This window comes from Myotis yumanensis, unplaced genomic scaffold, assembly GCF_028538775.1.
Source record: "Myotis yumanensis isolate MYYU_CA2020_CCGP unplaced genomic scaffold, mMyoYum1.0.hap1 SCAF_23, whole genome shotgun sequence".
Taxonomy (NCBI): Eukaryota; Metazoa; Chordata; class Mammalia; order Chiroptera; family Vespertilionidae; genus Myotis; species Myotis yumanensis.
In genome coordinates, this window is record NW_027223774.1 from 11,026,435 (window position 1) to 11,042,011 (window position 15,577).

Below are 15,577 nucleotides of genomic sequence, written 5' to 3' on the forward strand. Positions count from 1 at the left end.
GCTCCTTCCTTCTAAATCTCATTACCCGCGCACCGCCTCTTTCGGCTGTTTCCGTCTCCTGCCACCCACCCCGACGCTGCCTTCGGCTCTTTCCGGATCGCCTCAGTTCCTTGTTTCCCAGTCCCGATCCGCTTCGGCTATTTCCGGCTCTCAGGGACCTCCCATTTTTACCTCTAGCCCCACCCCAATAATCATCTTCGACACTTTCCGCCTCTCCCCGTCTCCCGCTCAGCTCCTTTCGGCTCTTTCCGCCTTCCCTCGGCCTCTCGGCTCTTTCCGCCGCCCTTTCGGGAAAGTGGCCTGTACCGCCCCCCTCTCCGCCACGTGATGCGGCCTCCGCCTCTCAGTTCCCCCTCCCACCTCGCCCTTCCTCCCGCCTCAGCCGCCCAGTCTGTCCCGGCCACGCCGCCATTTTGTGTGAATTTCTGACTGCGGCGGGGGCCGGACAGCCGGGGCACCGAGGGCGGGCAGACAGACAGACAGACAGTCGGCCCGTCTCCGCGGCCCGTTTCTCTTCTCCCTAAAACCCCTTCTCTTCTTAACCCCCCCTCGCTCGCTCTCCTCTTCCCCCCTTCCCCCTCGCTTGCTCAATCGCGCGCGGCCCGCGCTAATTACACCCAACCACCCACCAGTCTCCTTGTACTCCGGGGTCCCACTCCCGGGCCCGCGGGGGTGTGTGTGTGTGTGTGTGTTGGGGGGCGCGGGGGGGGGGGGCGTCTCGCCCAGATGAGGGCCCAGCGCCCGTGAGCGAGTGACCCCGGGGACGGACTGCGGAGAAAGCAGGCGGCGAGCGGCCCGCCGAGGCCTAGGCCGCGCGGCTGACGCGGAGGTCGGCGCAGAGGTGATTCCGAAATCGAAAAAAATACTATCCCCGTTCCCGTCAGGAGCCCGCAGAGCTGAAGTGTGCCCCCTCCCGCCACGCCCAAGCCCAAGCAGTCCTTTTTCGTGCATTAACACCCCCTCCCCCCAAAGGAACGATGGAGGCCGCGCCCGGGACCCCCCCGCCGCCGCCATCAGAATCGCCGCCGCCGCCATCGCCGCCATCAACGCCTTCGCCTCCTCCGTGTTCCCCCGACGCCTGCCCGGCCGCCCCGCACCTCCTCCACCGCCTCCCGCTCCCTGACGACAGGTCAGGCCCCCGGCCCGGCCGGGGCAGCGTCCCCGGGGGGAGGAGGAGGAGGAGGAGGAAGGGGGGCGGCCGCCATGTTGGGCCGGGCCGCGGAGGAGGAGGAGGAGGAGGAGGAAGGGCGGGGTCGGTGGGTGTCTCTCGCTCGCTCGCTCTTTCTCGCTTGCTTTCTCTCCCGGCCTCATGCGTGTCCCCCCCCTCGCGGCGTTCGCCCGCTCTCCCTCGCTCTCGCTCTGTCTTTTTTGGGCGCCATGCTGAGGGGAAGGTGAGGAGGCGCCCCCCGGACCCCTCGCGCCCGCCCTTCCCGGGGAGGGGGCGCCGGAGGCCCACGGGGGGTCCGGGCTGCCCTTGCGCCCGGAGCTGGCAGCCCCGGGCCCGCCTGCCGGCCGCCTGGCTTCAGGGAAGGGGATGGGGGAGGGGCCCCCCGGACCCTCTTTCGGGGGAGACCTCGAGCCGCAGCCCCGCGCGGAGGGGTGTGGAGTTGGGGGCCCCCCAGCCCCCGGCGGTATCCTTTCTCCCGGGGGAGGCGCGCCCCGTCCTGCTTGGAGAGGTAGCTTAGCGTTCGTAGGAGGCAGAAAGTGGGGGTTCGTCCAGTCCCTTTCCCACCCTCCTCCTGGGGGTCCTGACATGGGGGGCCCCTTGCACTGTTTTTTCCCCCTTTTTGGCGGGAGGTGTTTCCTAGGTGTTCCCTGGAGGGCAAAAAAGGTGGGGGGACCTCTAGCCCCTTGGATGGAAGTCCCTGTCCGTTTTGGGGGGAAGAAGACCCTGCCCCATGTTTTTTCTCTAAAGGGAGGGCTCCTCTCGCCTTTTTTTCCTCTTTTTTAGGTAGGTGATGCGGGCTTTTTGGGGGGCAGTGGGAGAGGTTTGGCTTCCCTGCCTTGGAGGGGAAGAGGAAGTCGGCCCCCTCTTGCTCTCCGGGGTTCTCTCCTTCTTTGGGGCTGAAAAGCGGCGCCCTCCCTTCCGGGAGCCGAAAGGAGGGTCCCCGGGGCCGTGGCTCGGGGCGAAGGGGGCGCCCCCCTCCCGTGTGTTGAGTGCGAAGGGGGCTCGCCCCGCGCCCTTCCCTGGAGGGGGACCCCGGGCCAGCGCCGCGCGCCCCGGGGCGAGGCCGGCGCCCCGGACCCCCCGCCCCAGCGCAGGGTGGGGAGCGGGGTAGAGAGTGGGTTGGAGATGGAAGGAGGGCTGCAGCGAGTCTGGGGGTGCGGGGGGGGGGTGGGAGGGAAGAGGCGCCCTGGCAGATGCTGTGCAGGCGCTGCCCGGCCGGGCCCGCGGGCACCCTACCCCCCCCCCCCCTCCCGCAGGCAGGGGTCTCAGCGAGGGCTTCCCTGCCCCCCACTCCCACCCCCCCACCCCCCCTTTCTCCTTCACAGACCACACTTTGCCTTTTAAAAGAAATGCCACCCACATTCAGAGACACAAGTGCAGCAGTTTGGTGAGCTTTTACAACCATGTTTTTTTTTTTTTTTTTTTTGGTTTTGTTTTTTGGTTTTGTTCTGTTTTGTTCTAATTAAATGTATCGTCCTGGGAACCGCAGCCCATCGCAGCCTGACTCCAGTTCCAGGAAATAGATTAGCAAAGGTCTGTTCCGCTCAGCTCAGCCCGCGCTGGGCTTCCGGGGGGCCCCCCTCGCGGGGTGCAGGTGCATTACTCAGAGGTGCTCACACGCTTTACTCGACCTCTCAGGAGTTCTCTTATGTCAGAAGTGTATGTCTTACAATGGGTTGGGATGGTAAGTAGCCTCTTTTATTGAGTAATTCAATTATCTCCCTCTTTTTCCGTCCCTCTCCTGCCTGCCTTCCTCCTCGCCTTTAGATCAAAGTGATGCTTGAGAGAGTGAATTGGTATGTTCAAATCAGGATTCTAGCCCGGTTGAGCCCTTTTATAGTTGCACATCCTTTCGATGTTTAATTTTTAAAAATATGACGTACACAGTTTTCTAAAAAAAGAAGAAAAAAAAAAGTGCTACTGTAACATGACAAAAACCTAAGTAAAAGGCCCCTATGTATGTTTCCAAGCCCTTGGTATGGTATACCTTCTTGTCATTTCACTTCATTGCTTTGTCTCCAGCCCTCATCTTTGAAGAAAGTGGATACTTCAAGTCCATTTGTAGGAGACAAAGTTACTGAATCTGGTTTATGATACCTGCATTCAAGTTAATGCTCTCCCTCCCCTTTGCCCCACGTCCCCCCCAAAAGATTGTGGTTCAAGTAGACCCCATTTTCTCATTTTACTCCAATGTCTCTTATGGTGATGGACGTTGAAATTAAGCAAGTCATTTGTAAAGTACTGTTGAAGCACCAAATCTGTAAAGTGTCAATACCCAGTCTCCCCTCCTTGTCTCCACTGTTCTTTGTTCGAAAGCACATGCCTGATCGTGAAAAGTTGATGCAAACGTGTTACACGCCCAGTCATGGTGGAGAGAACGCTTCCCTCAGCCCCAGTCCCCCGTCTCTACATGTACAAGGAACAAACCGCGACAGAAATGACTTGCAGAACCAAACACTGTACTTCTGATGTGTTTTACAAGCATAAGTTCTCCCGTTAAAAGACAAAACACGTTGAAGTTCTCTTTTCCCTCCTGTCCACTTTTGGTCCCCGACATACTTGGGTCGAGAAAGCTTTTGCACACACAGCCCTCTTCCACTCCCAAAGATCAGGTTTCCTTTTTTTCCGTTCTTGGGAGAAGAGAAAGTTCACCGCCTTCAGATGAGGAAACCTGTAAATTGCAAATTCCGTGGGCCACTTGTTCTTCCTCGCATTGTGTTCACAACCTAACCGCTGGGAAGTGATGACCTTAGGTGTGTAAAGTCTATTGTGGGAGAAAGAAATGTCCACACAGTACAGTGTCCTGCAAAAAAAAAAAAAAAAAAAAAAAAAAGATGTCTGAAGCACAAACTGAACACACTCTCCAGGGCGCAAGGTCGGCCGAAAATGAATTGCATTTAAAGTTTCCCCTCCTTTGTGAAATTCCTCCTCCAGGAGCCAAGTGCAGAAACCCGGTGCTATCGATGAACCTTCCAGGGTTCAGGAGCTACTAAGTTTCGGAGGGATGCTAATGTAACTTTACTTTGAAATGTTAAGGAAATAGGATTTCTTTTCTCAGAAGTTGAGCAATCCTATATCGCATTTAAAAACATTTCCCTAAACATTTAAAAAGCGCTCAGGCATATCCACACAAGGGTTTGTTGTTTTTACATTCTCAAAGGAATCTCATGTATCAAACCCAAGAAACCCCAGTAATTATGCCAGACTGTTTGGGTAGCCTTTGTTTTTGAAATGTCACAGTACTACTGCCTTTTTTCTTCCCAAAACTGATGTACCGGTATTAGTTAAAATTCAAATTAATGGATGTTGCAAAAAAAAAAGAAAAAGAAAAGGGTGTCACTCAGAATACCTGATTTAACGGCAACTCTCATACACTTGTAAAATTTTGTATTCTCTGGGGAGAGGTTTACTCCGAAAGCAGTTAAAAATCTCCCAGTAGGATAAAAATCATTGTGACCAGGAAAACATGGATATTCTGGTCCTTAAAGCCCCTATTTTTCTTATTCCCCTCAAATTTGCTCTTCAAAAGAAAATAATAGGATTCCCCCCAAAAGGGCTTTCTATTTCACATTCTGTCCTGTCTCCCAGATAGGGTTTCATTGAATTTTTTGATCTTGAGAAGCCAGCATTTTGTTTTTACATAGAGCTACTTTCTGAAGCCACAAATTTGGCCTTTCCTTCGCCAGGAAGGCTGTTCCCCAGGGAAAACTTGGCACCTGGGGAAATGAAGGCTTTCCCAGGTGTTGCGTACCTGGCAAGTTAGAGATGAATGGTTGACTCTGAATTTGTTTGCTCCTGTCCAGTTGAACAGGGACAATTTCTGTATTGGGCCGGTTTATCTTTAATAATGTCTCGACCTCTGCTGCTTTCTCTTAGATCTTTTCCCTTTGCTGCTAGAAGGGAAATGGATGTCTCAGGGTTGCCTTATTCCGTTAACATTTTTGTGGCTGTTGCGTCCCAGAACCATCTTGTATAGGCCAGATCCAGATGCAGTCAATACGTCGATGGTGAAAATTGCTACTTGAAACTATTGCCAGGCCTCTGTGAATACCCTATTCCAGACAACCTAATTCTGGTGCCTGTGGATACCTTCTCGGACCAGAGGGAGTGGTTCTGACCCAGGTTAGGAGGTAGAGTGACAGAAAATAATTCAGAGCAAATAATGAAATCGCTAAGTTTCTAAACGAGCAAGGCATTTGCGTGTACCGTGGCAACGTTTCTGACCTAAGAGGGAGAGAAAAGGATGGATTCTGAGATTTCTGGCAGTTGGTATTTAATAAGCTGATTCAAGGACCCGTAGCAGCCGTCTGCTTGTAGGTGGAGGGGATCCTGTCAGAATGAGTGGTTTGAGGCTGGTTTCATAATTAAAACCTAATGGAAAGAAGCGGAAAAGCTGCCTCATTGTCTGGGCTGCATATGAGGTTCATTTGGATAAATTAAGGTAAGACGTCGGGGGAGCCAGGTTTCATGGATTTGGGTTTCTAAATGTCGGCCTAGTCTTCGCTGCAGACCTGTTTTGCTTTTGGTAGTTCACAAAGATGCCGTTTTGACGACTGCGGTGTGTTGTTGTTTTTCCCATTTAGTAACGAGATGAGGTTACATGGGCTGTTTTTAAATACATTTCTGATTCAGTTGATGGCAAGATGAACGTAGTCACATCCTGCTGCTGGAATAATTTTTTAGCAGAACAGAGGTTATTTGGCCTTCTCTTGGCCAAATTGCTCTGGATAGAGGATCTTGTGTGTTTTTTTTTGTCATTTCATATGTGTCTGTTGGTGACTCAGCTCTCTTATTTGTAAGGCAAGCGGTGACATCTTCCAAACATCGAGGGGCAGCAGGATATGAAAGAACAGTGTGGGCTTTGGAGGCAGATAAGCCCTGCCTGCAGTGTATGGTGGGCACAGATAACGCCCACTTCTCGGGTCAGTCAAATGGGCATATGCAGGACACCCAGGCAATGCCTGGCATTCAGTGAGTCTTGGTTTCTTTGTCTCCCTGCTGTCCCTACTAGAGAAAAATTGTCAATAGAATTTGCAGGCCGGTGGGTAAACAGAAGTCAGAATAACATCTGTGTTCTTGAGGGAAGTCTTGTCTTCCTCTTTGTAGGTTTCTGGTCAGCTTATTCCATTGCAAGGAGCTGATCGGGGTTGAAACTAAGTGGGAGCCATCTTAGGGCATTTCTGGCTTGCATCATGTCCTTATTGCAGATGCTAGAACAGTCATGCTGTCTTAAGCTTATGCTGACTACCTTCCTGTGTTCATCCTTTGCTGTTAGGATCTGAGTCTGCTACAACCTTGGTAGGCCTCTAGCGCCTCCCCCACAGCTAGGAAGTCACATCACCTTGAGCAAGTCCTTTACCCTCTCCAGGGCCTCTTAGAGAAACGAGCCAGGACTGTCCCAGCTCTCGGATTCGTCCACCCCACGGTCACTCGGCTGAGTCAGTTAAGGTTTTGTTCGTCCATTCTGCAGCCAGGCTTGTCCCGTGCTTTTCTTGGAGCAGAGAAGTTTTTGGCAGGTGCAAGGAGCTCTTCTCTCCTTTGGACTTTATTTAGAGTTGGGCGGAGGTTGGTACTGCCTTTAACAGGCCTCATATTTCCTTGCCGTGCCTGACCTACCTTCTGCGGCTTCTGGCCACAGTAAGGAGTGGCTGCTATTTCTGTAGCTCCCAGTACCCAGCTTCAAGGTAAATGCCTTAGAAATGAGTTGTAAGGTCAGACACTATGTGGCTAGGTCACGGGCAGGTCCATCAGAGAAACCTTGACTCAGCAGCAAGCTCAGCACCTGGTTCCCTTGTCCCAGAAACTCCCAAGGCCATAAAGCCAAATACAGCATGGCTGCTGCCTGCTCACGCCATCCTCTTCTGGTGGAGGGAGGGTGGGAACTGGTGAAAGGCCGGGAATGTGGGACCCAGACGGGAAGAGACTCCTCAGTCTGTCAGTTTCCTGGCCCTCCCAAAGGTGTGACAGTGCCGAACTGTCACGTGAAGATCCTCATGTCCTGCCGGGGGCCCTCTGAGTGTGTCTGCATTGGCCACGTCAGCTGTCTGCTGAGAAACTGAAACAGAGCTGAAGTCACTTGTCCAAGGTCACAGAGCTAGTGGGTGTGGGGGCAGAGTTAGAACCCTGCAGCCTGTACTGAGCTCTGTACCGAATATGCTGTCCTGGATCTTGTATGGTATTTTTCCAACTGCAGCATGCAGCCATCAGTGGGATGTGATGTCCATTTGTTGATTTGTCTCCTACTTTTGAAAAATGAAGTGGAAGAGGGTAGAAAAAGCAGAGTACAGCAAAGGTTCAAGGTGACTTCGTGAAACTTTTGAGAGAAATGTAGAGGAGATGTGGGTCAAAGTCAAGGTTTGAGAACCACTGCACATAGAATAGGATGGGGCAAACTGTGGCTCTCTGGCCAAAGCCAGCCCACCCACCCTGTTGTAAGGAAAGTTTTATTGGAACACAGCTACACCTATTCGTTTCTATCTTCTGTGTCTGCTTTTGTGCTAAACAGCAGAATTGAGTAGTTGGGACAGAAACTGCCAAACCTAAAGTATTTATTTAATCTCTGGCCCCTGTGCTGGTATAATGTGCCTAGTGCCTGGTACATCTGCACAGCAGCTGTGGTCCTCACTTTTGTTGTGGTGGTGGAGGTGGTGGAAAAGAATGGGAAGGAATATAGGTATTGCCTTTAAAATTGGCCCCAGAGACAATGGGGTGTGCTACTGCCCTTCTGGGACCTCCTGTGGTTCCCGAATCCACGTTCCACTCCTCCCAATGGATGTAGACACCCAGGCCTGGGCTTTCGAGCCTTTAAATTGAAGGGATTTTCATTCATTAGAAGTAACTGGAGACTCTTGAGGCCCAGTGTAGAAGTGGATCGCAGCTAACATTCCCACATAGCCTGACCCAAGGGAGCTGGGCCCAGACGCGTGTCACTTGGCTAAATGTCTGTTGCAGGTGGCTTGGAGAATTGCCCTCCTCATTTTCCTAGCAGACACCAGGGCTTAGGTTTTCTTGGGATTCCAGGCCCTGCCATTGCTCAGGACACCAAAACAACCTGGGAACCGCAGCCTCGGCAACAGAGGCGGGCCGGATCCCTGGGGTGGAGGGGCCACTGGTGGCCACTTTTATCCGTTCCCTTGATAACACCCATCATGGATGGTTTATCATTACTCACTCTCTGGCCTATCAGGAAGCTCCACTAACACTTGGTGAATGAGTTTGCAACTAAAGACAACCCCTCAATGACTTCGTGAGAGTTTTAAGTGATCCAGGTTGCTGCCTGAGACATGACCCAGTGTCTGTGTTGATGACATTGACAAAGAGGGTGTGGGATGCTGAGATTGATGCTGTGTGTGTCTAGAATCTATTCCCAGCACCTGCCCAGTCTGTACCTGGCCCTGTGCTGGGCTTAGGAAACTTGGGAGTGACTGCCAGCCTCTTTCTTCTCAGCCCTCCAGGAGCCCACAGGTGACCAGAAGTTAATAGCTGTATACAGATAATTGCAGTTAAAAAGTTTTTTAACGGTTTCAAATGTACTAAATCTCTTTAATCATCCCATATTTTAATGGCACACAGTGCTTTCACTTGGCATCAATTAGGAGTTGGTTTTGAGACAATTCATTATTACACCAGCTGGGATGATTACAGATGCCTCCATTTCTTTGGGGTGACTCTGCCAACAGGGACAGGTTCCATTCTATTCCAATTTGTGTGGCTGTATATGTCCATGTAGCAGTACAGAAAGTGGCTCCACTAGCTAACACGTCATTACCATATTTGTCATGGAAATCTGGTATTCATTTCTGGTGGCTCTGCCTTGCCATTATCTGCTGAATGCTTCGAACTGGGAGACGACTTAGTGCATTTTTGGCCAATAGAATCATCGTGAAGCTGTCAGAACTGCAGCTGGGGGTTGTTGGAAATTCGCATCAAGTACCCTTGCAAAGAACCAATTGCAGTCCTTCCTAAGAAATTCTTTAGTGGTGTATGAAGTCATAGGCCAGGTATTTTTTAATAGAAAAATGTTAATACTTTGTCTTGGTTGAATGAAACCACATTGATTCCTCTGAAAAGATTATAAACAAGGAGAAGTCCTAGTTCACAAGTTAACTGGTGAGATTTTCCTCTCTGGAATGATAGACATCGCTTGTCCTTGGACGCCAACCAGCATCTTTCCAGCTTTAAGCAATCTGAAGCATCGTTGGCGTGAGAAGGTTAAGAAACTCTTTGTTGCTGAGAAGCAGATTTCAGAGGTTGATTGTCTGGAGAAACTTGGATCAGAGAGAGACCTTTATCAAGCACATGAGCTGTTTTCAGAACGAGAGAACGAGTGGGAGTGGAAAAATAGCTACTCAGGCAAAGACTATGACACTGACTCTAAGATCCTTGTAGCAGGCCGGGCTTTTCCTTGGCCAGCTTGTTTGAAGCTCTGCAGAAATGTTCTGTTTAAGTGGGTTGTGTGCTCTGATGAACCCCAGTGCGGACACTCACTTGGGGGTGAAGCATTCCTTCTAGCATTTAGGGGACTTTGAATTTCTTTCCCTTGGATTCTCATTGCTTTCTGTCTGTCTTTGGATAAGTCCCATTTTTAAAAAATTTCTTTATTGATTAAGGCATTACATATTGTGTCCTTATCCCCCCCATTGCCCTCCATCCCCCCATTCTTGCCCTCACCCCCCTGTTGTCTGTGTCCATTGGTTAGGCTTCCATTGGTTTTTCACTAGGATTCCTTGGGCCTTTCTGTGTACTTCTTATTCCCTTAACTATTCCAGTGTCTTTGGTCAGAGTTTTTAATGTCCCAATTCCCCGCACTTGATGGTTGCAAGGACCACATTGGCCTCATGTCTTTGCGTAGGGATAGATTTTACTCTGAAGCATTTGTTCTGGGCTAGGTTGGTGGTAAGCACTTGACTCACGTGGTCTCAGGGAATTCTTCCCACAGGAATTCCATCCATCCTGGGGCCCCACCACCGCCTTCCCTTCACAGTTGGAAGGGGAGCAACAGAGTGTCTAAGGAACTTGTCCAGTGTCTTACTAGTACCTCCCTTTGGCATTTCTTGGAACACTTTTATTTAGGATGTTTTCTGTCTTATTTTTTCCAACTCAATTATAAAATTTAGGGGAGGAGTTGTTGGCCTGATTAGTAAATTACTCTTCCTCAGGTAATTTCTAATTGTTTCAAGGGTAGCAGTTAAGAACTGGGCCTGGAGTTAGAAAGTCCTAGATTCTGGCTCCGGTTCTGCTTCTTCCTGCTTTGATCCTATGGGTGAAATTTCTTCCCATCTCTGAGCCTCAGTTAGCTTTTCTGTAAACTGGACAAACTAAATGAATCACTGTGGTATAGGTTTGTTAACGGGTTTCAGAGCGAGCTCGGTAAAGGGGAGAGAGTTCAGCCGCCTGGTGCCTGCATGGAAGTTGCTGCTACAGAATGTTTGGAATGAATACTTCCTGCTGCACTAATGCATTCAGGCATTCATTCAACAAATGTTTACCCACATTCTGTCATGTATTAGGTAGGGTTTAGGCACTGGACTTTATAAGACTCTGAGGTACCCAGGCAGGTGTTGTAGTTAAGGAAACCAGGGCAGCGAGGTGAGGCCCCCCACCCAGGACTCTGCTGGAAATTTAACTTCCTAGGACCTTGCTGAGATTGTCCCTACTTACGGCACCTTTTAAAGCTTTTTATTATGGAAATTTTCTAACAATCAAGAGAAAATAACATAGTATCATAGATCACCATATACCCACCACCCAGTTTGACCGATGATATACATCCTGCCAGTTTTGGTTCATCTCACCTACCTCCATCTCCCTTGCATAGTTTAAAGCAGTTCCCAGATCTTACCTCGTTTCACCATAATCATTGCTAACAAAATTAACATTAATTAATATTTCAACTACCCAGTCCGGGGTCGGATTTCTCCAATTTCCCCCACATTGACTTTTGGCAGTAGGTGTGTTCCTGTCTGGGTCCGGGCAGGCTGTCCTGCTCTTGTTGAAGTGAGGCGTTCAGCGAGCTGGTGACCCGGGTTGCTGGTGGTTGGGCTCCTCTTCTGTCATTGGTCTGTGCTTGCAGCCCCGGGGGCATCCGTGATGTGAGCATGTTACCATGGAAATAGTGCGATGTCACAGAGCCAGTTATGACCACAACTGGGAATGTTGAAGGAGAGAGAGGAACAGAGCCCATTTGCTCTTGATTTCTGGTCGATGAACCTAGGTTGTAAGGACACTGAAAAACATGTGCAAGACCCAAAGGTTTATTTCAAGAATTTCCTGCCTCTGAAAATCCCTCAGTGAGGTTCTCCTCCCAAGGGCTCTTTCATGTCTTAAATCAAGGGAAGGTCTCGGCCTTCTGAGGTCTCAGGCACGAGCCCTGAGCCAATTTTCTAAAAGGAAGCCTTCGATCCTAGTAAACGACTGTCCCACAGGGTCGGATTTGGGGTTCCTTAAACATTTGAAGAGGCAGAGCTTCCTTGTAATTTTCGTAATTTTGTCCCTAGTTAATGGGTCATTCAGAGCCTACCCAGGCAATTTGTTGAGAGTTTGGGCAGTTAATGATCATAACCCTGACCTTCACATTAACCTAGCCGTCTCTTGTCAAGGGCTCTCATGATCTTCAGGTAATAGCCACTGCTCCCATGAGTTTCCATCTTTGTTGTTCTCTCTCTCTCTCTCTCTCTCTCTCTCTCTCCCCCCCCCCTCTCTCCCCCCTCCCCCCCCTCTCTGTAAGCCAAGTGGATTCACAAGCCCAAGCCCCTTTGAACTTCCATCCCTCTCTCTTGTCTAGAGAATTTCCATGTTGCCAAGCTTTGTGTGAGGCACCTTTGTCCCTTCTCCCTAGGGCTCAGCTCTCCCTGTGCCTTTCCTTCCTGGTCAGCCACTTGGTTATTACTCTCTGGTAGCGCCTAGATTAGAGCTGAGAAAGGGGAGATGTCCATTTGTTAGTTTCACTAGGATTTGTTAGGAGAGGATGGCATTGGATCAAGAGAAGTTGGGACCTTGTTGGCCAGCAGTTAGCAGTGGTCCCAAAGGGAAGTTGTCTGTAGCTTTTCCTTAGAGAAATGCTTCCCAGTGAGCATTCAGCCAGTAATGGAGAGTTAATCTATGCAGAGGTACATTCATGCTAGCTGGTTCTTAAAACCAGTAGCTACTGTTTGTCTAATACTTACTCTGTGCCTGCCTCCATGTCAAGGGCTTTGTCCATCTTATCTCCTTTAACCCCTTGAGTTGGGTACTATAGTTATCCCATTCTACAGATGAGAAAACCAAGGCTGGGGTTATGTATACCAAGAGCATACTCTGGGGAAGAGGAAGAGCTAGTTGAGTTACTTGGTCTGCAGAAAAAAAGCCAGATGCCCAAATCTGTAGGCTGGTAGGTGGGGCCAGCCTACTTTGAAACTCAGAAAAAGTACTGTCTTTGCCAAGCCCATGGTATGTGATTGAACCCAACATGCTTGTCTGTCCTGTGGCTGAATGGGCATCCAGATATATTCTTTGACCTGAGAGGAGGAGCTGGCTGTCACCAGCTCTGCTAATGGAAACTTAAAATGCCCCGGAAGTTTAGTCTAGGAGTTGAAAGGCAGATCTCACTCTAGGCAAGGTGGTGACTTTTTCCCAGTGCCTCCCAGGTGCCTGTTGCAGGCACGGCTGGTTTCCGGCTGGTTTCCTGTCCCTGATGGCTCGGCAGGTCGGCCCTGCTGCAGCCGTCCTGGGGCATTGCTCTGGGAATAAGGTGGTCTCTGCCCAGGCCGAACGCTGCAGGGTTTCTCCTGCATGCTGGTCTCAAGAGAGCTTGATTGAAATGATTAGCGCAGCGGGGCGTCTCCCACTTTTCTTGGGGGATTATGTCACAGTCTATTAAGCGTGCTCCCTCGGTATTTAATCCCGCTCTGACATGGATTTTGCTGGCAGCCTGTGAAGTGGCGCTGCTTAAACCTGGTTGCTGTTTTGTGGAGACTGCCTCTGTGCAGTCCTTTCGGTGGCCCTCAGGGTGTCTACCTGTCCCACTTAGTTTGATTTTCTTTCTGTTGGACAGTCCGAAGGAAATAGACCCCGTATTCATGCAGGACATTTAGCTGGGACTCCCCATTGTTAGCAGAGGGCATCCTCTCAGGTGAACAGAAGTTTGCCTAGGGCTCTGAGGAGTTTTGAGAGCATGGGGCGGCCAGATGGCACTGAGAATGCGCAGTGGTCAATCGAATGTGATTGTCCCAGTGTCCCCTCCAGTATCCTGTTCCCCTTCACAGATCACCAGAGATTTTTTAAAATCCTATTTATTTTTCAGCTTCTCCCAAATCTAAGAAAACAAAGTTTCCAGTATTCACTAACCCGTTTTGTAAAACATTGTGTGATAAAGTCCTATGGTAGTTTCTCAGCCCAGATATGATGGGGGCTGTTAATATAGGTAATGCAGAGAACTCTGGCTGAAAGTCTTTGTGGCGTGGACCTGTCTTGGTAAGTCCTTTGGCATTTGGAAGGCTTGCTTCTGCAATCATTCCTGATGATGGCAAAGGCTTTGGAGTTGCTTGGGTGGTCTTTTGTGGTCTCACCCGCAGGTGTCAGATGTAGAGCAGCCTGTGCCTTGGTCTAAATCAGTGTGCAGCAGCAGGATAGGAATGGAGGCCTAAGCTGACCCTGGGCAAGACCTTCGCCTGCTGTGCCCGGGGTCCTTGCCCAGGAGCGGGCACGGGTGCAAGAGTGTCAGGAGGTGCCAGCCACCCTGGCTCAGCTGCCAGAGACCTGTATCACAGAGGCTTCCTTGTGGACTGGATTTCTTGTAATTTGTATCTTTTCCTATTTGGAGAATGCAGAGAAGGAGGTGCTCAAGGACCTGGCACAGAGAAGATGCTCAGGAATGTTTGTGGCACTAAGTAGGCGGTGATGAGAGGTCTCCCCTTCCGCCTCACTGAGCAGGAAGGACAGTGGGCTTAGGGGCGTGAAACAAGTCCGTTCTGGTGCTTTTCGTGTCACCCCGGCTGTCTGACCTCGACTAGTCCCCCCTCACCTACTCTCCCTCCTGTTTGAAATGAAAGGGTGATGGCGTCCCACTATCCCTTCTGCTCTGCGGGCTTTCTCCTGGTGCCAGAAAGCTCTTTTGCTGTTGGCAGTCTTGGGCTTTATGTCTTTTATCTGGACTTCTAGGAGCCTGGGCAGTTCCTCTCAAACTGTGTTCCCCCCATCCCTGTCCTGGGATTCTGGGTACTTTATCCCGTGTTTCTCTCAGCTTTTTCCTTTCCAGACTAAAGTGTTGGGAGGGGTGCTCTTTATAGCTTTTCTTTGTGGATACCAGCCTCTACCTCTCCCGATCTGTCTCTGGGCCTTCCCCAGCTCCCTGTGTGTCTGCCTGTCTAGTCTGTCTGGCTCTCCCGGTATTTCTCCTGAGGTGTGGTCACCTGGCCCGCCCCAGTGTTCCCCTCAGGCACACATCTGCTTGTCTCCAGAAACCACCCTCCCAGTGACTTCCCCAACTCCAGACAGCAGGAATTGGCCATGCCGTTGAATAACAGCGTCTCCCTTGGGTTGGTGAGCTGGCCAAAACCAGTTTCCCCAGTCAAGTGGCACTTTTGCTGTGGGTGAGGCCATTCCAGCAGAATTGCCTTCGTCCCAGGAGAGCTTTGCTTGGTGCCACCCCTCGTTCTGTGGGCCACACCCCAGCCGGAAGGTGCCTCACTTGTCAGGAATGCTTCCTTCTCCAAAGTTTACTGGGCGTCTTCCTGTGGGGCCAGCCCAGGGCAACCTGGCCCATTACAGGGAAACAACATGAGAAGCACATGGGTCATCTCTCTGTGTTGTTTCCTTTGAAACATTCAGGTTTTGTGTGTAGCATTCTGTTCGAGAGCTGCCCCTGACTCTGCTGGGGTATCTGGTGGGGCTGGGCCACTTGTTTTAAGCTGATCTGACCCCTCTGAACTGGGAATGAGAGGGTACACAGCCCCTCTTGAAGGCGTGATGTTTAGGGAGCAGCACCAAGGCAGACAAAGGGAGCGACACAGTGGAAGGTCTGTGAAGTCGTCAGTTCGTTGTTTCCCCGCAAAGCCTGAGAGAGCCGGGCGCTCCCGGGCCAGCTGCCTGATGAGCTTGTATCCACCCCGACCCTGGGCCCATCTGAGCGGCCGAGGCCTTTTCTGCCCAGATTAGTTCCCTTTGGTAGCCTTTTGGGTCTCTTCATTACATTACTCTGTTATCTTCATTTGGTTTGGGTCCTGTTTCATTGATAAAGAAGTCATTTTTTTATGCCCTCATACATACTTTTCCATGTCATGCATGAGGAACTTTGGAAACATTTTTAAATTTTTATTTATTTTTTTAAAACCAGCTTCTGTGCTTGTGAGTACTGTGTCTGTGGGTTTGGCTCAAAAACTGGATTCTTTTCCTAGCTATTCCTTTCTTAACCCTGTTTATCCCCAACCCTCC

The 15,577-nt window shown here is 50.6% G+C and overlaps 1 protein-coding gene and 1 pseudogene across 9 annotated transcripts in view; one reads left to right on the forward strand and one right to left on the reverse strand.

Moving 5' to 3' along the window:
* Positions 1 to 15,577, forward strand: part of ZC3H4 (zinc finger CCCH-type containing 4) — a 43,664-nt gene that overhangs the window by 1,685 nt on the left and 26,402 nt on the right. For 3 of the 9 annotated variants that reach the window (XM_070402349.1, XM_070402357.1, XM_070402352.1), the window contains exons 1-2: positions 410 to 841; positions 973 to 1,129. In XM_070402349.1, the coding sequence (XP_070258450.1) occupies positions 978 to 1,129 (152 nt within the window). In that variant the 5' untranslated portion in view covers positions 410 to 841; positions 973 to 977. The other 6 variants (XM_070402351.1, XM_070402350.1, XM_070402354.1 and 3 more) reach the window with 5 other exon arrangements.
* Positions 8,807 to 9,048, reverse strand: LOC139000184 (cytochrome c oxidase subunit 7B, mitochondrial pseudogene; annotated as a pseudogene).